Source organism: Monodelphis domestica, chromosome 4 (assembly GCF_027887165.1).
Source record: "Monodelphis domestica isolate mMonDom1 chromosome 4, mMonDom1.pri, whole genome shotgun sequence".
Taxonomy (NCBI): Eukaryota; Metazoa; Chordata; class Mammalia; order Didelphimorphia; family Didelphidae; genus Monodelphis; species Monodelphis domestica.
This window is the reverse complement of record NC_077230.1, coordinates 120,941,405-120,969,131: the sequence shown is the minus strand read 5'-3', so window position 1 is coordinate 120,969,131 and position 27,727 is coordinate 120,941,405. Positions and strand designations below refer to the sequence as shown.

Genomic DNA, 27,727 nt, shown 5'->3' with positions numbered 1-27,727 from the left:
ACCTTTTTATGTTTCTTTTTATTCCTTTGTTTGCATTTCAAAGTTTCCATGCAGCTCTCTTCTTTTTGTCATGAATTGAATGTTTGGGAGTCCTCTTTTTTTTCCTTTTTAGAGGTCCTTTTTTCCCCTTCTTGTGGCATAAATATGCTTAGTTTTGTTGGGTAAGTTATCCTTGTTTGTAAGCCTACATTCTTTGACTTCTGAAAATGATAAATGCTGGTAGGAAGTGGAAAAATAGGGACATTAATTCCGTGTTGTTGGAGCTGTGAACTGCTCCAGCCATTCTGGAGAATAGTTTTGGAACTACAGCCCAAAATTTTGTAGTACCAGTGACATAGAGAGGGGATAAATCTGGAACTCAGAGCTATTTGGTCATTTTGATTGAGGAAACCTGTGGCTGTTTCTAAGACATTTCATTTTTCCTATTCAAGCACTTTCCTCTTTCTTAGCCTGTACAATGAAATAGGCAGGACTGTGTGTTGCAGCTTCTCACCTGACTTGACTCCTGTAATTATTGACTTTCTGAACTGATGGAAGCTTTTTATTGCTGTCCCAAGCCTAGAAGAATGTGTGGATTAGGCTTCTGTATAGGGCAAGGATTTAATTTGATTTCAATTGTGTAGAGAACAAAGTGCTTCTAAGTCTTTGTCCTTTTTTACCAGCAGTTCTTCAACAGCATCCTGGCCAGTGCTCAGCAGCCTTAGACAACAAGCACAATGGCTGCAAACAAGAATAAGAACCAGAGCTCATTAGTTCTTCACAAAGTGATCATGGTTGGCAGTGGAGGGGTGGGCAAATCTGCACTTACCCTTCAGTTCATGTATGATGAGGTAAGATGATTAAATCATAATTCATCTTTATCATATTCTTGTTGGCACAAATATCCTTTTTTTTTAAAGTTTTTTTTCTTAGCATGTAATTTCCCTATGTGCTCTCTAGGGTCATATAACAAAATCAACACTGTAAAAGGTACCTGAAGAGTGAAAGGGGTCTGCATCTTCCTGTGAATCTCAGCAAGAATAAAGTTTATAAATTGTTAACATCAGGTAGGTGATTTAACTTTGGCAGGTCTGGGAGGGACTGAAGGGGAGGGATCTTTTTTCTTGCCTTTATTTCTCTTAGTACACTTTGTCTTACTGTTTGTGGAGAAAAGAGAAGAGAGGAGGACAGAAAAAACTGTAATCTTCATTTGCTAATGGGCTGATCAGGTGCTTAGCCTTGTGAAAAATTAACTGTGGGACTTAAGGGAACTGAATTGAGTTTTCACAAGGTCTAGAATCTGACCATTTTTGCCATAATTAGTAGATGTAAAGTTTTCCCTACTTTTCTCCTGTACAGCAAGAGTGAAGTCTGGTTCTCTGTCTCTTCCCCAGTCTTGCCAAAGTTTAAATCACTTACTTGATGTGGGTGTCATAGTCAAAACTGTGATGCATCTGGTGTGATTATAGGTATTATATTGCATACAGTTTGGCAAAGGACCCACTGTTCTGTGCCCCAGATGGAGTGTTCTTTACTGGCCCTATTTAGAAGGGGTAGTTGAACTCCTGCAGTGGTCTGCTCGGTGATTAAATACCTTCTTTGGTGTCCATTTATCCTTATTTTGTACCATAGGTTAAAATGGGAAGGCAAACATCTGCTTGACTGAATGAAAACACTTTTTGCATGAAGGGAGAGACAGATTTGGACTTAGTCTAAAGCTTGTTTTTTCCCTTCAGTAACTTGTATGCTAACTTTATTGTCTCTTTCCTGATGCAAGAGGGTGGGCAAAGGAATCATGGGGTGATGAAACAGAATCAGAGATAGAGGTTTGATAGATTAAGGGAGGGAATATTCCCATAAAGTATTGGCCAAGCATTTAAGAGCAACAAACCGAAATTGCAGGTGCAGAGCAGAATTTCTTTTTAGTATGGCGCAGAACACTGGATTTGGAGTTACAGGACTTGGCTACAATTTCCATGTCTTCTTTTTATTACCAGTGTAATCTCAGGTCAGCCATTTTCTTTCTCTGTAAAATGAAAGGATTGGACTAGACCATTGATTCTCAAAATGTTTGCAGACTCCTTTGAGTCTCTGAAACTCGTTAAGGCATTGAGGTCAAAACTAGTTTCATTAAAATACAAAGCCATTATTTGCCCATTTTTAAATGCTTCTTTCTCTTCCAACTACGTATCTATGTGAGGCTGGATTTTCTTCATACATTTCAACCAAAACAATATATCACAACAGATTGAATGCAGAAGCAGATCTGAGAATCCAGCTGTTTTCTTTAAGCCAAACATTAAAAAAATTTGCAGAAATATGTAAAACAGTGTCATTCTTCTCACTAAATTTTTTTGTTTTGGAAAATACAGTTATTTTTCATAAAAATATTATTTATGTGAACACAGTGAGTTTATTATTATCTTAAATGAACTAATAATTTTATTATTAAATTTTTATTTTATTATATAAAATTTTATTAATTCCAATTGGGTAAATATCAACATTTATACCCAGATAAGCAAAAGCTTTTTGGAATCTTCAGTAATTTTTAAGAGTGCAAAAAAGCTTGAGAGTTCCTGAACTAGAAAATATCCAAATTTCTTCTAGCTCTTAATCTAGGATGATTAAGACTGAAGACAAGTCAAATCCTATCCTTGGCTACTTAACCTTTCCAGTATGACTGCTTGAGCCAGAGAGGAAGAAGGTATTTTTTTTTTAAGAAGAGCATGGCTAGAGGAAAAGAAACAAGTATGGATACAAATGAAGTAATTTTCTAATATTTTACTTCCCTAAAATTGAGATTAGACCTAAGAGAAATTAGTTGGTATGGTGGAGAGAGTACTGGGCCTAGAGTCAAAAAGACTAGTTCAAACCCAGGCTCAGATATTTCCTAGTTGTATGACTCTGAGCAAGTCATTTAACCTTTTTGCTTCAATTTCCTCATCAGTGGTTGTGAATGTCAAATGAAATGATATTTGTAAAGGTCTTAACACTGTGCCTGGAAAATAGTAGGCACTATATAAATCTTATTCCCTTCCCTTTCCCTATGTCATGATAGAGTACTGGACTTTTATCTATATATTACTGAGCAAATCACTTAACCTCTCTGAGGCTTAGTTTCCTCATAAGTAAAATGAAAAATAGTACCTGGCTCACTGGATCATTGTGAAGGTCAGATGAGACAATTTATATAGAGTACTTCTAAACTGTAAAGTGATACGTAAGTGTTAGTTGTTATTAACCGTCATGTCCTGGTATGTATTCAGAATCTGGAGAGAGAACAATTAGTAAGGTAATATGGTAAAGGAAATATAGGTCAAGACTTCTGGAATGGAAAGAGGAAAAATATGGATAAGAAGAGTCTTGTGTTTTTGTTGTCGTTATTCCATTTTCTATTACATATCTAGCTTTATATTTGAAGAGGATCAGATTCCTTAGGTAGAATGACAGTGACACTCTGGGAAACAGAAGGTTTAGATTATTTATGAGATATTAGCAAATGAGTGTCTCTCAATGGGATCGAAGCCAAGCATTAATATTAAGGTTTCTCTAGTTGTGTATGTCCCCACCGATGCTTGGAAACCTGAAGATGATAATGATACAGCTGTGGCAGTAAAGCTTTCTGTAGCAATGTGCAGAGGAAATATGGTTATTAGTACAAAGGATACATGAGAAATAAAATGTATTAGAGATGTTTAAAGATTTCATGACTTGTGGCTACTGAGTATTTAAGAATGATCAAATAACAACTTTAAAGGGAATTGAACTGTTTGCCTTTTCTTATAGAATCAGTCTAGCTCATGTTCCTAAACTTTCTAAAGAGTCCTATTGCCTCTTTTTAAACTGAAAAATATAAACATTGGAGTTGTAATCTAGACATCTAAAAATAGCATAAATTTTTCATTTAGGAATGCAATAGAATCAGGACATCTGACTCCCAGTCTCAAAGGAATAAATGAAATTTAACAAAAAACCTAAGCATCTCAAAAATATGTCAGTGAAAGTGAAATGAATCATGATATTCATAGGAAGTTTTTAACAATTACCTTTTTCTTTTTTAATCATGCTGACCCACAAATACATGTGCACACACATGTGACATACCTGGTTCATTGGAAATAATTTTGACAGCAAAAATGAAGATAGTAGATTTGGTAAGGGATAGGGGATAGTTATTGTGAGGAAGGTGCTTTTATAATCCTCAAAGTGCTATTTAAATGTGTGCTTCTTGTTTCTGACAGTATTACCAGCTTATCCTATCTGTTCTTTGGTTTTCTCATCTATAAAATGAGGATAATGCTTGTCTGCTTTACAGAAGTATTATAAAAGGTAAAGTGGTAGATAATATGTTACTTTGGGAGAATTAAACTATCATATAAATGCAGAACATTAATGATTATGGAGAGTGTTGAAGATATTATATTACATATTGTAGACACTTGGTAAGTACTTTTAGTTTATAAGAAAAATATATGTATGTAATATTAAAATTCTTATTTTTGAAGTAATTTAATTATCTCATGACATTACTTATATATTGTGTTCTTTAGTTTGTAGAAGACTATGAACCTACCAAAGCTGACAGTTATAGAAAGAAAGTGGTCCTTGATGGAGAAGAAGTACAGATAGACATTCTGGATACAGCTGGACAAGAAGATTATGCAGCTATTCGAGACAACTACTTCCGTAGTGGGGAGGGGTTTCTCTTAGTCTTCTCCATAACAGAACATGAATCCTTTACAGCCACAGCAGAGTTCAGGTATGTTTTTAAGTAAAAGATTTGTGAAGCTTCTTGAGGGCTTTTTTGTTCTCCTTTTACCACCTACGTTGAGAAGTAATAGATGCCAGTAATATCAACCACAATGTAATTGTTGAGTGTTCTCCCAGTTGATATGGAGAACTCTGTTTAATGTCAATTTAAAGAGAATTTTGGAACTTCTCAATAGAAGAATAGATGTCTATTTTTCTGGTACTTATATATCAAAGCAGAAGTCTGCACTAGATTCCTTCTTTCGCCCTCTTGACTCTTGTTTTTATGGTTACAAATATTGTAATCTTCTTCAAAAGAGGACCCACAGATTGTATGTGTGTATTTATATATATATGGTACATATGCACAAGCACACACACTAATTGGCTATTGTATGTTTTTATAACTTGTTTACAAGATCGTGAATAAGGGGCAGTTAGGTGACTCAGTGAATAGAGCACCAGACCTCGAGTCCAGAGAACCTGAGTTAAAATCTAGTCTCAGACATTTCCTTGCTGTGTGATTTATCCTCTCTAGATAAATCACTTAATCCCACTTATCTAGCCCTTATTTTTCTTCTGCCTTGGAACCAATATATGTATCCCTTCTAAGAAAATAAGGGTTTAAAAAAAAAGAGATTATGAATGATTAATATGATATACTTGTTTTGAAATTTTGATGGTAAAGGTAATTGGCATTGATTTTATTTTGAGTTTTGTTTATGTAGGACACTGATGGAGGAGGAAAGATTTTACTTGGAACTATACAGCTTACCAAATTAAGAATTTTAATTTTTTTCCTTTTTTGGAGTAGAATAAATATAGTGCATTAACTATGTGTTTCAAAGGTGGTTTTTTTAAAAGCTAAAATATTTCTAGCTGCTAATCTTTTATTGTTAAGAAATAGAGTCTTTGGAATAAAATCATTGTTTACCTCGATATACTTTTCTCAATCAAAATTCCCCATTTTGCTTGGGGAATTAAATATTTTCATCTGTGCTTCTCATAAGCAGTTACCCAGTTATTTTAAGTAAGCTTTATGTCTTAACCTCAAGAAGACTTTAACAAGACAAAACATGCAGTATTTTCTTTTCCTTTCTTAGCAAGTTCTGGTCAGAGAGTCAGGTGACCAACAAGGGGTGAAAATGAGGAATCTAATTTTTTTATCTCAAGATTTGGAAGGAAGCATCATTGAGCCAGGGAGGCCTCAAGGGTCAAATGAAGGTAAATAAGAAAATATGAGTGTAAGGCAACAAAAGCAGTTATTTCAGTTCTATTGTATAGTTTTGAGTCATTAAAGTATATTATCTTTTAACCTAGTATATAATACTATACACACATGTTATAATAGTGTAAAGGTCTTTCTTCCTAAATAAAGAGGGTAGCATAAGATTGTAGTATTATTATTATGTTTTTAGAAATCTTTTTTCAGGAGCTTCTTTTGCTACTTCTGTTCTTGATGGGCCTTTGCTTGCCAAATGTAGCAAATGAACTCACAATTATTTTCACTTTTGGGGGGATGAGGACTTTTTTATTTTTGATACCTCTCCAAAAGATAAAAAGAACACATACATCTAATTCTTTCTTCTAGCCTTTTGTTTTCTCCTGTTTCATAATTTACTGAAAGAGAAAGCAGTACAGTTAACTTCAGGGGAAAGATTATATTACCCTTCTTCTTTCTAATAAGGCTAGCACAAAAATGACATTAATGCTCTTTAATGGTTCTACATCAAATCTTTGTTTAATTTTGAGAATGCAATAATGTAAAAGGAGTTTTAAAAGAAAGGATAATGCTGAAACACAAGGTGGAAAGAATATTTCATACCTATACTGTATTTTCAGCACCAGTACTAATTTTATGCCCAAGGGCAAATCACTTAACCTCTTTGAATGGCAGCTTCTTTATTGTAAAGTGGAGATAATACTTGCATTACCTATTATGCTGTTTTATTGCGAATAAAGAAAAAAATAAATATGTAAACTTAGGATACAAGTCCTAGTATTTGTCAGTTTTTTTTTGTGATTGAATACAGCTAAATGGAGACTGATTGAGGTTAATGTGATTCTCATGCTGCTTTTTACTTTTAAAAGATAAGCTGGACATGGTGGCATATTTCTGTAACTCCTGCTACCAGAGTGGTGATTCTCTTGAGCTTGAGAGTTCTGAGTTAAGGTTGATAAGTCCAATCAGGTATCTACATCAAGTCTGGCACCACCCTTTCCTCACCCCCAAATTGAGATGGGGTAGAGGTTTGGGAACCAGACTATCTAAAGAAACGAGAACAAACCCAGGTTGGAAATTAAGAAAGTTCAAAGCTCTCTTGTCTATTAGTAGTGAGATTGGGCCTATAAATATTCAGTTAATAAACATTTATTAAGCACCTACTATGTGCCAGACACTATGCTAAGTTCTGTGGATAAAAAAAGAGGCAAAAGACAGTCCCTGCCCTCAAGGATCTCACTATTTAATGGGGGGAGAGCTGACTAGCTCTCTGAGCTCTTTGGTAATTTTGAAGAGAGCAGCTTCAATACAATGAAGAGGTCAGAAACTGGATTATAAGGGGAGAAAAAGTGAGAGAAAATGGAGGCACCTATTATAGATAGCCTTTTCAAGGAGTTTAGCCACAAAGGGCAGAAGAGATTACAGGATTATAATTACTAGGGATAGAAGTATCAAGTAGGGGCTTTTTTTGAGGATGGAGGAGACATAGGCATTGTTTTAAGCAGTAGAGGAAGATCCAGGAGACAGGGAGAGACTTAAGATAAGTGATCCAGAGTTGGGATCACAGAGGGGACAATCTGTTAGAAGATATGGGATGGGATCACTGATTCTCTACTTGCCCTTTTGAAACTGATCAGAAATTGCCATCTTGTGCTTTTCTTAGGGGATCATGTTTTGAACCTATAGTAAAGTTTCAGTTTTTTAAAAATTAAATACTTACGTAGATGCTTGCAATTTGCCTCCTAAACAACTATGTTATCTCAGATGTTTCAAGAGTATAATCATCCAAGCTCCCAATCTCAGTGTCATCCTCAACAACTCATTCTTACTCACTGTATATATCTAATCAGCTGCCAAATCTTCATTTCCCCTTCACAACCTCTTTCACAGTGGAGAGGAGACATTAGTGCAAGCATCTACTTGTTCTTTCTTTCTGATTTCTGAAGGTTTGATTTTATGTGGAAAGGCATGTTTTTATCTGTTATTATGTTTTACATATTATATAAGTTACCACACACAAATAAAAAACCCCACAAAGCATATATTTATATTACGTACTTTGCTTTCTAAAAATTATGTCCAGAAACAGAGGGGAGAACCCTTTAGGACCGCCCCCCCCATTATAATATCTTGGTTAACCTTTCATTTTTTCCCCTTGATATTGGTTTTATTTTGTTCTGGACTTATGATTTCACTGATATAGGGTGTTCCAGTGAGGAAACTTCCTCTCTCAGTGCAGATTGGCAACTATTCTACAACACACAGTCTTGAGAAAGTTGCCTGGGGCACTGAGAGGTTAAGTATCTGGGATAGGACTTGAAAACCAACTCATTCTCACTTTGAGGCCAACCCTTACCCACTGTGCTAAGATTCTTTTTGCCTCATTAAAATCATAAGGTTTTAAAAATAGAAGTAGTTTAGCATTCAGGAGATAAAACATGGTAGATTATAGTTATATTAATTTTAAAAATATGTTGTCTTTTATTTTACACCAGAATTCTTCTCCAACATACTGTACCTGCTATTGAATCATCCTTGTAACAAACGTTTCTATTTGACAATACATACAGCATTTTGCCCCCTTAGAACCCTCTTTCCCTGCACCCCTTTCCCAAAGAAAGGCAAAGTGTATTTTATTATCTTTTTATTTAAACTAAGGTTGGTTTTTAAAATTTAATCTGAATTTAATTCCTTTTTTGCAGTATCTTCATTTACTTTATTTTTTATATGTTTATATTATTATATAATATAATAATTATATATTATTATATTTTTAATAATCATTTTCTGATATTTCATAATCCATGTTCTCATCTTCCCTTTCCTCTCCCTTCTTAAAGATGGCAGGTAACATGATTGAAGTTATTACATGTACTTCATTTATATTATTGTAGTCATCATGCATCTTCTTCAAATTCTACTTTCTTATCTATGAGCTTTTAAGACTGAATTTTATTCATAAAATTTAGGGTATAAAAGACAAGATTTGCTTTTTCTTAGAATTTAGGAGATATCCTCTAAATTTAGAAGACAAACACAATTTTCTCATGATGAAGTGTAGAAATCTCTTAGGTAGGGACAGCTAGGTGGCATAGTGGATAGAGTCAGGCCTAGAGGTAGGAGGACCTGGGTTCAAATTTGGCCTTAGATACTTCCTAGCTCTGTGACAAGTCATTTTACTCCATTTGCCTATCCCCATATGCCCTTCTATCTTAGAGTTGTTACTAAGGCAGAAAGTAAGGGTTTAAAAAATATCTATTACTTACATTTTTTTAATTTTCAGATCTCCCAGCTGTTTCTGTGTAATTCATCTGTATGTTTTTTGTTGAGAAAAATTAATATAGCAGCATATCTACAACTCTCAATTTCTCTCCAGTTTCCCTTAAGCCTAATTAACACCTTTCTCTTTCCCCTTATGTCCAATGGTATTTTCTTCTACCAATCCCTGTGTAAGAGGTTGTTCCATTCTGTACATCCCCTAAACCTATGTCAGTTTTCACACCTTATCCTGTGCTTTCATAGTTTGCCATCTGCTTAGATTTCCTTCATGATGTCCGTCTTCCCAATCCTGAGAATACCTTCATTTCTACGATTCAGAAACAGAACTTAGAGCTTCACATTTCACATGCCATTCTTGACTGTGATTGTCCAACCCTTGGAATTGCTCAACCCCATAATTGCTACTCTGGAACTTCCCTCCTTTCTGTGTACCTCGCTTCTAGGATTTGTTGATCTTTGGCTTAAGAGTATTTCTAAACTAGTGATTGGTTGAGGAGGAGATGGGAAAGGAAAACATTCTAGACTTGGGGAACAGTCAGTACAGAGGTATGATCATGGGAGATGGAGCAAGATAGATGATGAACAGCTCAGTATGACTAGAGTGCATGCATAGAATGCATAAGGGGAGTCATGTGTAAGAAGATTGTAAAGACAGGAAGTGGCCAAGTTGTAAAGAGCTACAAATTCCAAACAGAAAAGTTTATATTTTGTCCTAGAGGCAGTAGAGGATACTGTAGTCAAATCTATTCTTTAGGAAGGTCGCTTTGCCAGCTATGTGGAGGGTGAATTGGAAGAGGGAAGAGAGATCTTGGGCAGGAAGACCCAATTAGGAGGTAAGAGATTTAGGAGAACTAAGACAACTAAGGCATTGGTTTTCTGATTGGAGAGAAGAGGACATATTGGAGAAACATAGTAGAGAAAGAACTAATTATTTATATGGAATGAGAGAGAGTGAAGAGTCAGTAATGATGTTGAGGTTGCAAACATTCATGACCACAAGGAGGGCAATGAATGCCCTTGACAGCTTAGCTTAATTTATCTTTCATTTTGTTTTCAGTCTAAAGAATTACCTTGGGTTTGGAAATTAATATGAAATTCTGGGACTTCATCTTTACTGAAATGTTTATTGTCTTGCAAAAATTTGATAAGTAATGTTGACTACTTTTTGGAATAATCCATATATTCTTAAGATACTGAGAAGTTAAAACCTTATATTTTATAATTCCATTGTCAATCAAGTATTAAATGTCTGAATACATATGCATACACAAACAATTAAAAAATTGTTCTTATATGTGTCTAACAGAGAGAGTGACTTTTTGTAATACTATTTCATACTTGGGGTGTATTGTGCACTTGAACTTTAGAAAAAATGAAATATTTATGAATAAAAAATATGAACATTATGATATGGTGAAATTAGTTGGGAGAGAAAGGAAGGAGCTTTACCAGATACATGTTGGATGGGGATTGCATTTCCCTTTAGTCCTGGCAGATGCCCTAGAGCTTGGATGAACCTTGTGACTTCTCACTTAACTGGCTCCAAGTTATCTGCCTCTGCAGGCAGTACAGGATTGCCATCGAACTCTGAGGAAGTGCTGGGCCCCGCTACCATCTTTAGGGACATTTGAGTATTTATTTGTGTGGATAAGCTTTGCTTTACAAATCTGATCCAAATTATGCTTAAAGCACAGTGTTTGGAAGGTGGCTCCTGCAGAAATTCCTCATTATACCATTGTGAAGTCTTTGTTATTTCTAAAGCTCTCTGTGCTGTTGCTTCCATCACCTGTGATATGCCATTTTTCAGCTATTTTATTTTTGATATAATACATCAGGGAACAGATTCTGCGAGTTAAGGCTGAAGAAGATAAAATCCCTTTGCTTGTGGTGGGAAACAAATCTGACTTGGAAGAGCGGAGACAGGTACCCATTGAAGAAGCCAGAAGTAAAGCAGAAGAGTGGGGTGTCCAGTATGTAGAGACATCTGCCAAAACCAGAGCCAATGTAGATAAGGTATGAAATTTCTTTTTCTTTTATGATGATATAAGAAATAACAAAGTGTCTATCATAATTCTTAACTTTCTGGTTATAAAGAAACTTATAGAAACTGGATCACAGTCACTGGGATTTCTCCAAGTATTCTGGTTGCTTAATTTGAGGTTTTTGATACTAATCAATGCTACGAGAAATGTTGGGGTTTCTTTTTTCCTATTAAAACACCAGAAGAAAAGTAATTCAATAGTTTTGATTCATATTGGACAGCACTGATAATGCATATTGAATTTTTACCTACCTTTTGAAGTAGATTTACATAATCACTTGTTGAAGAAGAGATAGCAATCAATGTGCTTTATGTTTTGGTCTTTCTTATTGGTAATAAGGAGCAGGGTTAATTCACTAGTCCATTCCCCAGAGGAGATAATACTACTGACAAAAACATTAACCAATTAGCCTGGTTTGCTTTTGATTGAACTCAGGTAGTTCAGTTCTCTTGCCCTTCAGTACCAAAAAGCACTAAAGCTATCTCTTTTTTAACTTGTTCTCTAAATAGTATTCATTCTTAAGGCCTAAATTCTTGAAATCTTTTTTTTTCTTTTCCTCCCTTCACCTTTCACCACCATAGACATTTAATTTCTCTTTTGGGTGGCTGAAACTTTTGTGTGGACATCCAGTTTGGTGATGTTGATATGAATTAAATTGGGAGGGGGCAAGAAGAGATGAAGGGAGGGAATCGGGTACCAGGGACTGCTTTTGAAGAGTATTTTTTAAAGCAGATAACAATTTTATAAATTTGGTGTATTTATCCGGGGGGAAAAAACAAACAAACAGAAAAATGCAACATTTTCCCTCTGCTATCATTCTGTCTGGTCTTGTTTTCCAAATTTAGCATGTCACTTAATCATAGAATTATTAGTTTCTCTTTATATTAGTTTTATTGGCATCTGGATCTGGGTAAAAGTTTTGCATATATTTGTATGAATTTTTGTCATTTGGAGAGAAGAGTCTTCTTCATTATAAAGAAAGAAGAGCATTCACACACATAGGGTCAAGTATTCTGAAATAGATGTAGGAAGAATTCTGAGCCATAGTGCCTCAAGATATTCAGTGTTAAAGGTGATATATATTCTATGTTACAAGCATTTTGGGGAATTTCTGTTAGGAAAATATAGTCCTAAGTTATTTAGTTAAGAATATATCTCAGAAACATAACAAAGTAGCATATGACATTCTTTAAAAGTATTCATTTCAGTCTTTTATGTTGGTTCTTATGTAGTCTTCCAAATTTCTTCTTCCTATGAAATTAAGTGATCTTTAATCTTAGAGATAAAACAATGAGAAATCAGATATTGACTTAATTTTAAGCAAATAAAGAAGCTTTCTCAATATGAAATCACTGATGAATATATTTCTGTCTACATTTAAAATTTGCTTCTCCTTCTTGGACTAGCTTTACCTGCCAAACCAGAACAAGTACAATCTTGGAATAGTAGTGTTGTTTTCACTTGTAAACAATTTATGTGAAACAGAACTGCTTTTTAAGACAGCTGACTACTGTTTGTGTCATCTTCTTTAAATTGAGTCATCCGTTTTCCCTTGTTGCTAAAACAAAAAGAACCTAAAATGTGTGTTTTATTATTGGTAATCACAGCTGATGATAAACTTGTTAATTATTGGGTGGTGGTCTTTTTAGGTAGCAAATTTATATTAAGAGTACCTCTAGTCATAAAACTTCTTTAGGTCCAGAGTTTTTCTGATTTACTGGGGATAATCCTTTTCATTACTTTGCATTACTAACACAGATGTACATGGAAGCTTATTCAGTAGAGAAATATATTCTTAGGGGTGAGAGAAAGAAAACTTGTAATGGGAAGAGTACAAACTTAGAGCCATATAACTTGGATCAGATCTCCTAATTTCTATTTATGGAACTCTTTGGAACAACTACAAAACACTCTTAACAAAAATAAAAACAGATCTAAGTAGTTGGAGAAATATTAGTTGTTCATGGTTAAGGCCATGCCATATAATAAAAATGACAATATTACCTAAATTCATTATTTATTCAATGCCAAACCATTCAAATTACTAAAAGATTATAGACAGAGAAGAAATTATACTTTATCTTATTTAATAAAAAGTCGGGAATCAAAAGGAAAATATAAAGGTGGGTAGGGAGGAAGCTTAATAGTACCAGATCTCAAATTATAGTAATCATGAAAACTCCTTTGCTGCTGGTTTAAAAAAGCAGAAAAGTTGATCAGTGGAACAAGTTAAGAACCCAAAATACAGGAGCAAATGAACATAGCCTAGTGTTCACAAAATCTAGAGATCTCAGCTAACTATTCAACAAAAACTGCTAGGAAATCTGGAAGGCAATGTGGCAGAAAATAGTCTTAGATCAGCATTCACACCACATACCAAGATAAGTTTGAAATAGATGATCCACTAGTTAAATGTAAAAAGTCATATCACACCTAAATTAGAGGAACAGGAAAGAAAAAACTTTTTGCAGCTTTGAATAGAAAGAGAATTTATAAGTAAACACTAGATAAAATCACAGAAGATAAAATGGACAATTTTGAAAGCATAAAATAAAAATTTTTTACATAACACATATGAATTAGGGTAACAGCTAACTGGAAAAAAAATTAGCAAGTTTTTCTGATAGAGTCTGATATCCCAGTTATATAAGGAACAGATTCAAATATAAGAATTTCTAAATTATTCCTAATTAGATAAGTGGACAAAAAATATGAGCAGGCAATTTTCAAAGTAAAAAAAGCTATCTATAGCTATATGAAAAAATGCTCTCAATCATTAATAATTAGAGAAGTAGAAATTAAAACTATGCGTTCCATCAGATTGGCAAAGGTGAGGGAAAAGGAAAATCATAAGTTTTTGGAGGGGCTATAGAAAATCAGTTACGTTAATGCACTATTGGTGAATCTGTAAATTTCTCTGATAAAGTCTAATATCTAAATTTTTTATGGATCTCAGATTCAAATATATAAGAATCACAGCCATTCCCAATTGGATAAAAGTGATCAAAGAATACAGTCAGGCAATTTTCAAAAGAAAAAAGCTATCAATAGCAATATGAAAAAAATGCTCTTAATCATTTATAATTAGAAAAGTGAAACTTAAAACCCTTTAGAGGTTCCATCAGTTGGCAAAGATGAAAGAAAAAGAAAATCACAGTAATTGGAGGGTCTGTGGGAAATCAGCCACATTAATATACTATTGGTGGATGTGTAAATTAATTCAGCCATTCTGGAAAGCAATTTAGAATTGTGTCCTCAAAATCACATACCCTTTGACCCATCATACCACTGTGTATATTGTATGCTACTGTACACCAAATTGATGAAAGAAATAAAGGAAATGATCAGTATGTACAAAAATATTTCTTTTGGGGGTAGTTATGTGGCTCAGTGGATTGAGAGTCAGGCCTAAATATTGGAGGTTCTGTGTTCAAATATGACCTCAGACACGTTTTAGCTCTGTGACCCTGGGCAAGTCATTTAACCCCCATTGCCTAGCCCTCATGGCTCTTCTGCCTTGGAACCAATATACAATATTGATTCTAAGATGGAAGGTAAGAATTTAAAAAATATATTTATAGCATCTTATTTTATTAAATTAAAAAATTTTTTAAATTAAGAAATAAATATTAAATAAGTAAGGGGATAATCATCAATTGGGAAAGAGCTTCATGGTATGTGAATGTATTTTATTATTCTGTAAGAAATGGTGAAAAGGATGGTTTCAGGAACACTTCTGAAGTCTTGTCCTAAGTAATGCAAAATAATAAGCCAGAACCAGCACAACTATGTATATTAAAAGAAAATAACATTGTAAGGAAAAGCAACTCTGAAAAACTAAAAATTTGATCAATTTAATGTCTAACCACTACTCTAGAGGACTGATGAAGTAAAGTTACCAGTCTCCTTACAGAGAAGTGATAGATTTAAGGTGCAAAATTAGACATACATTTTTGGACATGATCAATGTGTGAACTTATTCCACTTGAGTATGTGTGTTTGTTATTAAGAGTTTTTTTCACCTAGGGAGCTTAAGCAATTTTACATATGTATGTATCTTTTTTTAAAGAAAATAAGATTATTGAAGGACTTTTAAACAATGAACAGAAGCAAACAAAAGTTCAAAAGGAAACAGATGATCAGGAAAGCTTCAAAAGTAACATTGGATAATATACTTAAAAAGCAGGCATTACCTAATAATGATTTTTTGGCTTCTGCAAAAAAGTGTATAGCAAATGTTGAATAGCAAATACTTGTTTTATTTGGTGGTGTTTAGACTAAAAAAAAATTTTTTTAAGGATCTATTGGTATTACTTTAACATTTCCTCCCCAGCTTCATAATTTACAAAAAGAATCAGATTAGATGATTTTCAAGGTTTTCAGAACTTTTAATCCTATGCATAAGACAATAAAAAAGTTTTTGTTCTTTTTTGATTTGTATAAGGGTGAGCATATCTATCAAAATCTTCTTTTAGTTTGTGCTTTAGAATCAAAACAAATATTCTTAGTCTGTCAACTTCTGAGAGAATTAGATTTGTGAGAAGGAATACTTTACAATAGAGATAAATGGCTTATCTGGGGTCTCGTAACTAGAAAGTGCATGAGGTTGGATTTGAACTTAGGTGTTCCTGACTTCAGGCCTGATCCTTTATATATTACACTACCTACCTGCCCAGGTATTTGCTTTATTTTTCTTTGAGAACATCTAAAATGGTTAAAGAACCTTATCTTTGGGGAAGGGTTGTTGAGGGGATCAGTTTTATAGATTTTCTGGAATACTACAGCAAGGGTAAGAGTTGTTCCTGTGAATTCATGCTAAAACTTTTTGAACCTGTTGGGATGAAAAGAACACAAACATATAAATAAAACACTAAAAATAAAAAATAGAAAAGATATACAATATTTGTAGATTTATAGTTTGGGGAGATCTGCAATCTTTGGGGTAAAAATTATCATCAGACTTCTGAGCATTTCAAGTCAAGGTGTACAGTATAATAATCATAGAATTACTTTTATTTATCCCAACAGCTTTTAAGGTCATAACAAATCTGCCCATAGTAGTATAAAGACCCCCCCCCCCCCCCCCGCCTCCCAAGAGCATAATGAAATTGAGAGGAAGGTAGGGAGGGGGTGGTAGAGAAAGCCAATCCTTCAAAAATTTATTATGTCCTTAATTCATAGGAAAACCTTTTACTCTTGCTCTAATGTTTTAGGAAGTTCATATTAACATCCTTTCCCCTTTTCCCTTACACCCCACAAAAAGATAAGAGTTGCCAGAGGCTCAAAAGAGAATAAAAGACTTATTCAGGGTACCAAAGTTAGTTGTGTTGGTGTGTTTCAACCTCTCTGAATCCATCATTGGTAAGAATTTAATTAAAATTCTTTTGGTGCCTTTCAGTTCTTGTCTTCATTTACATTATTATAGTAATATGTTTTCTGTTTTCTTTGCTCTGTATCAGTTCATACAAGTTTTCCAATGTATTTCTGAATTTCTCATATTTGTCATTCCATTTGGTTCAATAATATCCTATAATTTTCATACCACAATTTTTTAAACCAATTCCCAGTTGATAGGTACCTAATATTTCTAGTAGTTTTGTTTTTATAAAAAGTGCTATTATGAATATTTAAATTCAAATTTATGGGCCCCTCCTTCCCATTTTTAAGCCTTTATTTTCTGTCTTAGTAACAATTTTAAGACAAAAGGGTCTTCCTGTCCCCAAATCCCCTTAAGTTTTATGTCCAGTATAAAGACATTACTGGGTCAAAACTGATTTTTTAGTCACCTTCCTCACATAATGTTATGAATTATTTTAGCTTCTTTCTGCCACTGCATTTTGTTTTTATGATTTATAAAAACAATAACAAATTTATTTTAAAAAGGGTTGCTAAATGACTTTGTTAGTCAGGCATGTCCAACTATTTGTGACCCCATTTGGGATTTTCTTGACAGAGACTGCCAAAGTGGTTTACCATATTTTTCTCCAGCTCATTTTACAGATGAGGAAACTGAGTGACTTGCTTAGGGTTACACAGCTAGGAAGTGTCTGAGGCTATATTTGAACTCCTGCAGTGGAGCCTTTCTGACTTGAGGTCATTCATTGTGCTGCCTAGCTGTCCCTACTGAAAGATTAGTAACACTTAAGAATGCCTCTCTCTGTTCTCTTTTGATCACTTATATGATATATACATCATTATTCTATTCAATTGATAATTGCGTTCAAATAATTTCAAGTAATTTTACTGCTAAAGTCTTTGGTCTTATTTTATTGGCATAGTTTTTTTTTCTGTTTTCTCCAAATTTAATTTTGAATTGTGCTTTAACAGAGTCTGCTTTTACTAGTTTGTCAAAATATCTTCATTTTGGTGAAATGACTTTCTTCTTTCTTCTTTACCTCTTTTTTTACTCATTTCCAGGTATTCTTTGATCTCATGAGAGAAATAAGAGCAAAAAAGATGTCAGAAAATAAAGACAAGAATGGCAAGAAAAGCAGCAAGAACAAGAAGAGTTTTAAAGAAAGATGCTGTTTACTGTGATTGCCAAGAATGTGGATCAGATCTGTCAGTTGCCACTGAGGACACAGGGCTGGATTCATGAAAGGAAGAGTATATTTCTTTAGTTATGCGTTCTTTTCTTTTTACCTGATTCATGTATTATTTCTTTAAATGAAAAAAAAAAAAGATTTGTGAATCAGGCAGTAGCTGGCAGAAAAAAAAATGACCCAATTTCCCTGGAATGGAACTATTCCTCTGTCAATTTTTTCTTTTAACTAAAAGCTTAACAAACTTAGTATGACAGGCAGAAAATAATCCAATGTTAAATTTTAAAATACTGTATTGTAGCTTATGATATTTTTCCAGTTTTATAACATCACCATTTCAGTCAGAAATTAAAAGTCTCTTGTTTTCTTTAGGTTTTGGGAAGGAAAACCAGACTTTCTTCCACACTCAGCATTCTAACACTTTACCATTTTATTAATGGCAGTCAGAACAATTATTAAATTACAGAGCAAGTGGTTTGATTATGTTTAATGACATAAGTGAAATTGAATGACTTATTAGATTTTTTTAGTAATTCCCAGAAGAGTCTGAAAAGTAGCTAAAATATAAATTTGAATTGTCTTGATTAGATTATTTTGAATTTCAAAAGTCTCATTCATATACATTTAAGGTATCTGCCCTGGCTTTATTTTTGTTTTTAAATATTTAAATATTGGCTAGTTTTACTTTTTTGTCTGGTTCTTCCCTAAGGGTCCCAAGATTGTGTGGGAACTTATAAAAAAAGTGCACTTTCTTAAACTTCACCTTTTGCAACTTTTTAATTAAAAAAAAAAAAAGCACCAATCCCACAACACACTCATAAGCTCTCAGTTTTGAAGTTCATGCTTATGCTAACTTCTCACACTAATTGGCATGAGCAATTTACCAAGCACCATTTTATCCTCATAGTAATCATCATCATTGTTTAAAGATTATACTTTCTCTTACAGCACTGAAACTCCTGGGCAAGTAGCAAATGTTGCTGATGCTCTACTTTTTGTTTCTTTACCTTGTTTAATGCAAATGCTTTGGAAGAGTGATGAGCTACAGTTGTAACCTAAAATCATGAAGCCAGAGCCAGTGCCAGACATTTTGCTACCTCTCAGAGAATTACTCAGTAATTCTAAATTTAAATCAGAAAAACGGTGAGGAGAGTGAAGGTAGGCCACTGCCATGTTCTCTCTGTTTGGTTGTGGTTTTTCATACAGTATTCGTCTGACAGACATATTATTTAGAGAGATTTTTATTGATGAGAGAAATACGGTTAAGTGTAGTTGTCCTACTTGCTGCTGCCATATTCCTAAATTAAGCAATCATGCAAATTTCAACAGAAAGTCAAAATTTAACAGCCTTTTCTTTTCAATAAAAATGAGACTTTAAGTGTAGGTGCCAAAACGAAAAAAAGAAAAACACTCTCTATTTTATTGTTACAGAAATTGTAAAGATTATGATTTTGATTTGGAAAACCATCTTGTATAATTTCCCAATGAATCATAAACTTTTTTTTGAATAAAAAAAGCAAAAAAAAACCCTTCTGAATTTGAGCCTTTTTATTTTACATCTTCTTACCATCTATTCAAACCTTACTGAGTATATCTACAGTGAATGAAAGGAAAACATTTTTCCTTTTATTTATATTTTCATTCATATGCATGAATCTCTACCAGTCAAACATTATTGTTGTGTTAGCTCTTTGAAATTGGAGATAGGAAACAAAATTACAAATATTAATGTCACTTTAATCTTCATGAAGCCCTCATTGGGCTCTTCTCTAAAGTGGTTAGCTTTATTCATTTGGTTTGAGCTTCTTATTTTCAAATTGTTTGTTGTGTTAAAAGAGATTGGAAAATGTTTAGTTGGCTTACTTGGCCATGTTAAGATATTACAGAGTAACATTGAAGGACAATATAACAAATTCCATTATGTAGGAACATAGGATTTGCCACAGCTGAACAGCCTAGTATTCTGTTGCCAACAGAGAGGAAAGGACAGTTGTTTCCTCTGCACAGAATCTTATGTTATCTAGTCTGATTCCCTCATTTTACCGAAGAAAGAAGTTGTGGCTAGAAAAGGTGAAGGGACTTAATTGTTTGGGGTTATGCATCAGCCTTAAAGGGCAGGTAGTTGAGAGTAGTCCAAGTCTCCTTTGGATTCATTTTCCACACCCCCTCCCCCACCCCACCCTACCCCAAGCCCCAGGAATTTTGTTTTAGTTGGCTCTACACTTATTTACGTTTATAGTGTGCCCTCTTGCCTCAGATTTCAGGATTTGATCAAATACATTTTTTTAATAATAATGACTTTACAGACTGATCGTGTTTGACGTGAAATTTTTTAGCTTCCCATTTTCAAATCTGGAGGTAGACTTTTACATAATTTCTATATTCATTCAGTGTCTTTATTTTGCCTTTAAGCAATATTTACTTTAAACCATTTTAAAGTGAATCATGCCATTTGGTGTGCTGTTTGAGTTCATTAATTCTGGTTTTCTATAGCACATTTGGAGAAGCCATTTGTTGGAAACTTCAAAGTGGTGCTAATGTGAGCAACTTAAAAGTTTTCTACCATTCTAACCAGAAGGCTAATTGCCACTATTTAAAGAGGAATGTTATGATTAAAAATGGGGAAACTGGCCATAGATTTTTATTTATTATTAATTAGTAAGGAGAGGATGAGAGAAGAGCGAGGTCATAGATCCTTCCTGAAGGAAGTATTACTATATAACCTTCATTTACCGCAGCAAGGGCCAGGTACATCTCGTCTATCTCTGTCTAGGAAGCAGAGAGAGATCTCGTCCGGCCTCAGTTTATCTTTCTCTTCGCCCTGACTCTCATACATCACACCTCAGGGCCCGCTGTCGCCCTTTCTCCTTTGCCTGGGTTGTCCATGGGACATCCGGCCTGCCTCCTGGTCCCCTACCTCAATTGCTGCCTTTTCCTGCTGAAGACAGGGGGCAGCAGAGTTTCAGCTCTATCCTTCACACAGGAATAACTGAAAAGTCTTTCCTTCAGGTTCTTTTTTAGTTCAAATGTTGTCATCTCCTAACATAATATAGCTGTTCATCTCTGTGCTCCGATTTTGGGCCACTATTTTCAGTTATACAATATTTGACGTATCGCCAGAATGATTCATTGCTACACAAGGAACACATTAAGTCAAAACTGGCACACCTGGTTGTGTAACAGTAGCAGAGCAACACTGGGAAGGTGAGGACCGAGGCTTATGCCCAGGTTGGCCGGGTATGCTTGTTAAGGCACTGTGCCCGGACCTTTTCGTGGTAGTCATTTCTCCAAGTGCCTTGGGAAAGAAAGGAATGATAACAGTAGATGTTGTCATCTCTTTCTCTCTTTTAACTGCCAAGTTAGCTGGTCTACCAGGGTTTGGGAAAGAAGGGAGGAGCAAAGAAGAATCGAGTTCTACGAGGACTCAATTTTTTCAAGTCAAGAAGTCCAGCAGGAGAGTGGAGTGTGTAAATTCCCTCTCCCCTACCCCCTTCCCACACACTTTTTTTTACCCCCTTGGGGTGGTGGTTCGGGGGAGGAGAGGTAAATTGGGAAACAAGTTTTGTACTTTTGGCAGTTCATCAAATAAGAGTGGCCTAGGATCATCTGAATGGTGTACTAGATACAAAGGATCGCACTAATTGATATCTTCAGATCTGTTACAACTTTGGACATAGAATTCTTGATTAGTGCTCTGGTAATTGCAGTTGGAAAAGCTTTTTTTTAACTAGCCAGTTGTTTTCACCAATAGGAAATCAGTATAATGTATTCTTTTTAAACATTTTAAGCTTAATATAAGAATACAACGTGTAAACTTAATATAGAATATAACAGATTTGACCTATGATTACTCTTAATATATTATGAGTTACTGTTGAACCCTTTGTTTGTGCCCAAGATCAATAGAGATCGTAAAGCTTTATTAATTCAGGATAATAGAAAACATAAAACCAAAACTGGTTTCTTATACATTAGACCAAATTAAATAGCTGTTAGTGTTTGATGTAGTTTTTCTAGTTGAGAAAATTGAAGTAGAAAGTCACTATAGAAGAGTAATTCTCTGAATGCAATATAGTATTTTCAGTGGTTGCATTCAATATGCCATTAATAAATAATGAGAAATGTGAAGGAACTTTGTTTTTCAAAAATATGGCCTCCTAAAGTGTCTGAAATTAGTTTGAAATCACATTGGTAAGATAAGAAAGGAAATCCATTTTAATGAAAATTTTTATATAAAGCAATGACTTTGGTGATCACAAACTGGACCTGAGATTTTTTTGGTGTCGACTTTGACTTTCTCTTCTCAAGGATCCCTGCGGTGCATGTGAGATATCCCAACAGTTATCTCTTGTTCTCATCACAACTCTAACAGATCCTCATACATATGCAACCACTTTTAGGGTTAGATTCCAGAATGTACACTGCTTTTTATCTTTTTAGAATTTCAGTTATTATTTTACTTAGATCGTTATTGACGTAGATCATATGATCTAAGCAGTATCTACTAACAGAATTGGCTTATTCTAGTAAGTGTTCTGACAAGTGTAATAATTATTTTTTAGTGCAGGAGTGATTCATTGCTTTTTTTTTTTTGCCAAATGGACTCTGAGTTTTCTGCTAGAGATGTCTGGTTTCTTGTAGTTAGTTAGTGGTAAAGGTGTCTTTTCTGGATGTTACTTTCAATTCCCAATTTAAATTTATGACTCTGGGTCTTGGTCACCTTGGCCCTGAGTAAACCATAACAGATTTTAGTCTTTCTTTTCTTTCTTTCTTTTTTTTTTAGTTTTTATTTTCTGAAGCAGCTCATGCTACCTAATGGAAATTAGTTTCAGTACAAGAATCTTTCTGTACTTTGTATTTTCAGAACATAGGGCAGAAGAAATAACATTACAGACTGCCCAAATTTTAACTCCTATAAACGTTCTTTTAGTATCTCTTTTATAATGTATTCAGTGGTATCTACTGCCTACTTCTGCTAAAATCTATTTGGATTTAGAAATAGTATGTAGGAATGTTATTTTTGTGTCTGTAACCTCTCGGGGAGAGAAGAGAAAGCAGTGAAACATTTCTGTTTTACTTAATTTATGTCTAGTTCAATGACAATGGAAGTATTCCAGAAAAATAATTGCTTGGTTGCCTCTAAAACTTTTTGCTTTTTATATATGCTGTTTTCAAGAATGCTTTAATGATTTACATTTCTGTCTTTTGGACACTCCAAATTTTTCTCATCTACTATCACTCATGACTGAATGAAGCATATTTTGAACTCATTCTATCTTTTGATTTATTTTTCTACCTTATTCCAAAGTACTTATTTTGGATGTCCTACTGCCATCTCCTACTTTCTTTTCAAACTAACTGTATACTTCAGTTTTCTAGAGCTAATAATACTTTGATATGACAGTTTATTTAAAACAAAATTGAATTATACTTATTAATAGAGAATGTGAAGGGAAATGTAATCAGAAATAGAAATGTACCTTGCTTTAATAAAATCTGATCAAAACAAATTTAGGAAGTGACTATATTACAAAAAGGTACTTAATTTATCCATTTATGCAGTGAGCATGGTATCATCCATTCTTATGCTACAAGGTTATTGTCAGGATTAAATTAGGTAGATAATGTATTTGAAAACCACAAAGCATAATGCAAAATTCCTGATTGTATTTAAAATGATTTGGTTTATAAAAATTTATTTTACAGACAACTTAGCAGAAATCCACCGTATAAGGTGATGTATTTGTTGCACTGTTAAAATAGTTATTCCTTTTTCTATAAAATAGCCACAATTTAGTGCATAATAATCGTCACTGTTTTGGGAATTCAAAAGTTCTTACCATACTAAATCACTGATCTCAAAGTATGATAGAAATTTTAAGATTATATAATCTTGTCTACCCTAGACTCCATAAAGGAGTATTTTCCTATTTTTAAAACCATAGGAGGGGGAGACTTATGCACCTCCTTCAGCAGCCCATTATTTCAGTGTCTTAATAGTCTGCTCTCATTATTCCTATATCTTACTATTATTTTTGATGATACGTTTTGTATTTCTAAACACAAAGTTGTATGCTTAGACCATTTTGCTATAGTTTTTTTCCCTTAAGCAAACTAAATATAGAAACAAATGTGATATATTTATTATTCATAATTTATAATTTCTTACTATAAGAATTTTTGTTATTTTTTAATTTGAACATAGAATTAGGAAACACTTCTTATCCTTGGGCTCTTTCTTGACACAGCCTATCATTGATGTCTTTCTGGTGAGTTTTATAGGTTCATATTCATTTGGTAAACAATAGTATAATACTGTAAGGGTCACTACAATTTTATAGAGTACTTTTATATATATAATTTGTAGATGACAGGAAGCTGGGAGAGAGAGCTAATATACTGAATGACAGAATAGTGATTAAATACAATCTCTTGGGGGGGCAGGTAGGTAGCTTAGTGGATAGAGAGCCAGACCTTGAGAAAGGAGGTCCTGGGTTCAAATTTGACCTCAGACACTTCCTAGCTGTGTGACCCTGGACAAGTCATTTAACCCCTAGTGTCCAGCCCTTACTATTCTTTTGCCTTGGAACCAATACATAGTATTGTTTCCAAGATGGAAAATAAGGGTTAAAAAACAAACAACTCCACAATCTCTCTAGGTTAAGATTAGTAGAATAAATCTAATAAGATACATTTAATAGGGATAAAGTAAAACCCCTACATTTGGATTTTTTAAAAAAATCAACTGCATGAGTAAAGTATGGGGAAAATATAGTTAGATAGGTGACCATTCATTAGGATTGCCAGGTCTTTGTCCCAATTTCAGTATGATTCCACAGTAGTACATGGCAGACAAAACTATGATGTGATCTTTGGTTGCATTAAGAGATGCCAAGTCCTGAATGATAAACAGAAAAACTTCTTTAGGATTTGAGCTGTCCAAAAACAAAGTATACTGCTTTATGACTTAGTGAATTCCTCAGTAGTAGGAGTCTTGGGGTAGAAGCTAGATGGCTGTTGTTGGGGGGTAGCGGAAGGAGGATTCCTGTTCATTTGAGGTGGAACTATGATTTTATTGCCTCTGGTTTAAGCTATTACTTCAGTCTCCTAATTGGTCCCTGCCTCTTGTCTCTTCCCCTCTAGAATGTTCTCCATACAGCTGCATACAGTGCAAGTCTGATCATGTCATTCTACTACTCATTAAATTCCAGTGGCTCCCTATTACCTCTAGTGTCAAATATAAATTCCTATGTTTAGCTTTTAAAACCTTTCACAACCAGACTCCAGCCTAACTTTCTGCCCTTTTCTACTTTACCACCCTTCGGTGTCACATTGTCATCTTTCTTTATATGTGACATTCCATTATGCATCTCCTCTGCTTTTTTACAAGTTGTTCCCATGCCTGGAATGCACTCCTTCCTACCCTTTATGTAAACTCTTAAAATTTCTAACTTCCTTTTAAGCTCAGTTCAGCTATCACCTATATGAGGTTTTTCCAGATTCTACCCCCGTTTATTAGTACCTCCCAGCTTATATTTATGCATTTATTTTGAATATGTCTCTCCTGATTGAATATAAACTCTGAGAACATGGAGTTCCTCTCTCCCTCCCTCCTTCCTTCCTTCCTTCTTCCTTCCTTCCTTCCTTTTCTTTTCTAGCTGCAGTTCCTGGCACACAAAAGGCCTTAAATTTGTTGATTGCTTGATTATCATGACTTTTGGTTTTCCAACTCTTAAGTTCTACTTTATTAATTTTCACCAAAAATGATGTAGGAATACAGAGTTTTTCTCAGATGAGGGAACTGAGGCACAAAAAATTTAAATGACATACAATTCAATAGTGGAAAACTGGAACTAGAACTCGAGTTTCCTGACAATTGTGCCCACAAACAAATTTCAATCGCATCACCCTCTCAATGACCCGTGATGCCAGGTCCCTAAAAGTGGAATACCGTATTTAAAATTAAAAGGACTGGGTTCAAATTTAGAGTCTGTCATGTATTACCTCTGTCCAAGGAGGGGGTGGGATCACATGACCTTAAGTTTCCCTCCGATCCGGAGCCCAGTGTAGGCTCCTCACTCAGTAAGCAAGTGCTTCTCTCCACTTTGACTGAGCGTAATTCCTGATTGGGGGGCCAGCGTCACTCCTAGGGAGTATCACATGAAGCAGTTCTTGCTCAAGGAATGTCTTCCGTGGTTTCCTTTCGGATCTCGCTTTGGGAGCCAGCTGGTATTCTAGCGAGGGAGCCGGGAGCTGCCGCTGCCCCTTCGGCTGTTAAAAACCCAAACCTTTGAGCTCCACCTTGTGGCCGCGAGAAGGCGGACTTCTCCAGAGCGCCAGAACCATCTTTGCTGGCTTGTCTTCCCAGCCCTCTTGGAGCATCTGATAAGATATTGTGAACTGATTGTGTTGAGAACTCCTGACTGAATCACTCCCTTGAAAACTGTCCAAATGAAGTTGTTTAGTTTAATGACCTGCCTTATTATATGCTTTAAGAAGTCTGTCTGCGTGCCAACATAAAGGGTGAACAATACACAAGCGCCAGAGCTCGATCGCCTCGAAATGCAGCAGACAACATAAGCCCCACTGTTTCCAAGGGCCAGTGGTTTCAGCAACATTTTTACGGCATTAATCAATTTGTATTGTAATTTATGGGGACATTGTTCCCACACTGAGCCTTGTTTACTGCGAAATGGCTTCGAGTCTTAAAAGGCAAGCGCAGCCCTTCACGGAATCTGGGGACGGCTAAGAGTGAAGCGGAACGAGGCACCCCATGAAAAGGAGTCCTTTCTTCTGAGGGATATTCAGACACATCACTGCACTCCTGAAGGAACCCTTAGACCTGGAATGGAAGAAACAGTTCTGTGGATGGCAACACGGGCACTGCCTTGAGTTGTTGTGGCTTGGCATTTTGGCTGTGTTGGAATGTGGCAGCCTGCGTCTCAACAACGGGGCCCAAACAAGCTAATGTCGGAGGTTCCAGGCCCACCGTGCACCGAAGCACATGCTTTCAGCATAAAAAGACTAATGGAAATCGGGCTGTTGCCCTAAATCTAATTTTCAGAAATTCGAATTTGGGGGTTCCATTTTCATGAAAGTCTGCCCAAGAGGAGGGGGAACCACAGAGGATATGCTTGTTGACTTGCCATGAGGAAACAAATTCTAAATATTGTAGGGTCCCCCACCAAAATAGATTGGGATGTATTCATAACTACATACATTCAAGGGAAATATGTAGGTGGAGGGGAACTTGGTCTCAATCCCCTTCTCTCTCCATCCTGTTGGGGATTGGGAGCTTGGCTATTCCATTAGAAGTGACCTTGGGCTGCTCTAGATAACCCACAAGGCACAGCTCATTCGCTGGTAGAAAATGGAGTTGTGAGTATATGTTGCTTTACATTTCAATGCAGGCTTTTAACAGATGTTTCTATGGCATTGCCTTGCTAAAAGTAGCTACATATTTCTTGAATTACATTTTCACACCTCTCTTCCCTCTTTACACTAAGTGGCAGATCCTTGCAATCTCCGGGCACTGGAAAACATCTTTTGGCTTATCTTGTGCTTAAAAGTGGGTGCTTTTGTTCTAACCAAATTGTTTTTTCAACATTTTCTGAATCTTGCCTCCACCTGATTTCCCTCTCCACTCATCTTCCCTTTTCCACCTCCCTTCCCACCTGTATGCAGTGGTTCCCTGGACTGTCTCCAAAAGCACTTTCTTTCATCCCTTGATTGGAGTTTTTATTTTTAAGAAGAAAGCCAAGCACATTTTTAACAGTCACAACCAGATGGAGTGAGCTCTGCTGAGGCAATGCAAAGGTAATAAAACAGGACGAGCTGATGTGGCTAGCCTGATGAAAGACTGGAGGGCTCTCTGCCAGCTCTCTGCTAACCCTGGATAATATCGTCTGTGG

The 27,727-nt window shown here is 35.1% G+C and overlaps 1 protein-coding gene across 10 annotated transcripts in view; it reads left to right on the top strand.

Moving 5' to 3' along the window:
• Nucleotides 1-19,224, top strand: part of RALB (RAS like proto-oncogene B) — a 95,057-nt gene extending 75,833 nt beyond the window's left edge. For 5 of the 10 annotated variants that reach the window (XM_007494048.3, XM_007494046.3, XM_056793748.1 and 2 more), the window contains 4 exons: nt 666-830; nt 4,533-4,741; nt 11,068-11,245; nt 17,692-19,224. In XM_007494048.3, the coding sequence (XP_007494110.1) occupies nt 717-830; nt 4,533-4,741; nt 11,068-11,245; nt 17,692-17,811 (621 nt within the window). In that variant the 5' untranslated portion in view covers nt 666-716 and the 3' untranslated portion in view covers nt 17,812-19,224. Of the gene's footprint in view, nt 1-662; nt 831-4,532; nt 4,742-11,067; nt 11,246-17,691 lie in introns of all 10 variants that reach the window. The other 5 variants (XM_007494047.3, XM_007494050.3, XM_056793749.1 and 2 more) reach the window with 1 other exon arrangement.
• Nucleotides 19,225-27,727: the final 8,503 nt, after the last annotated feature.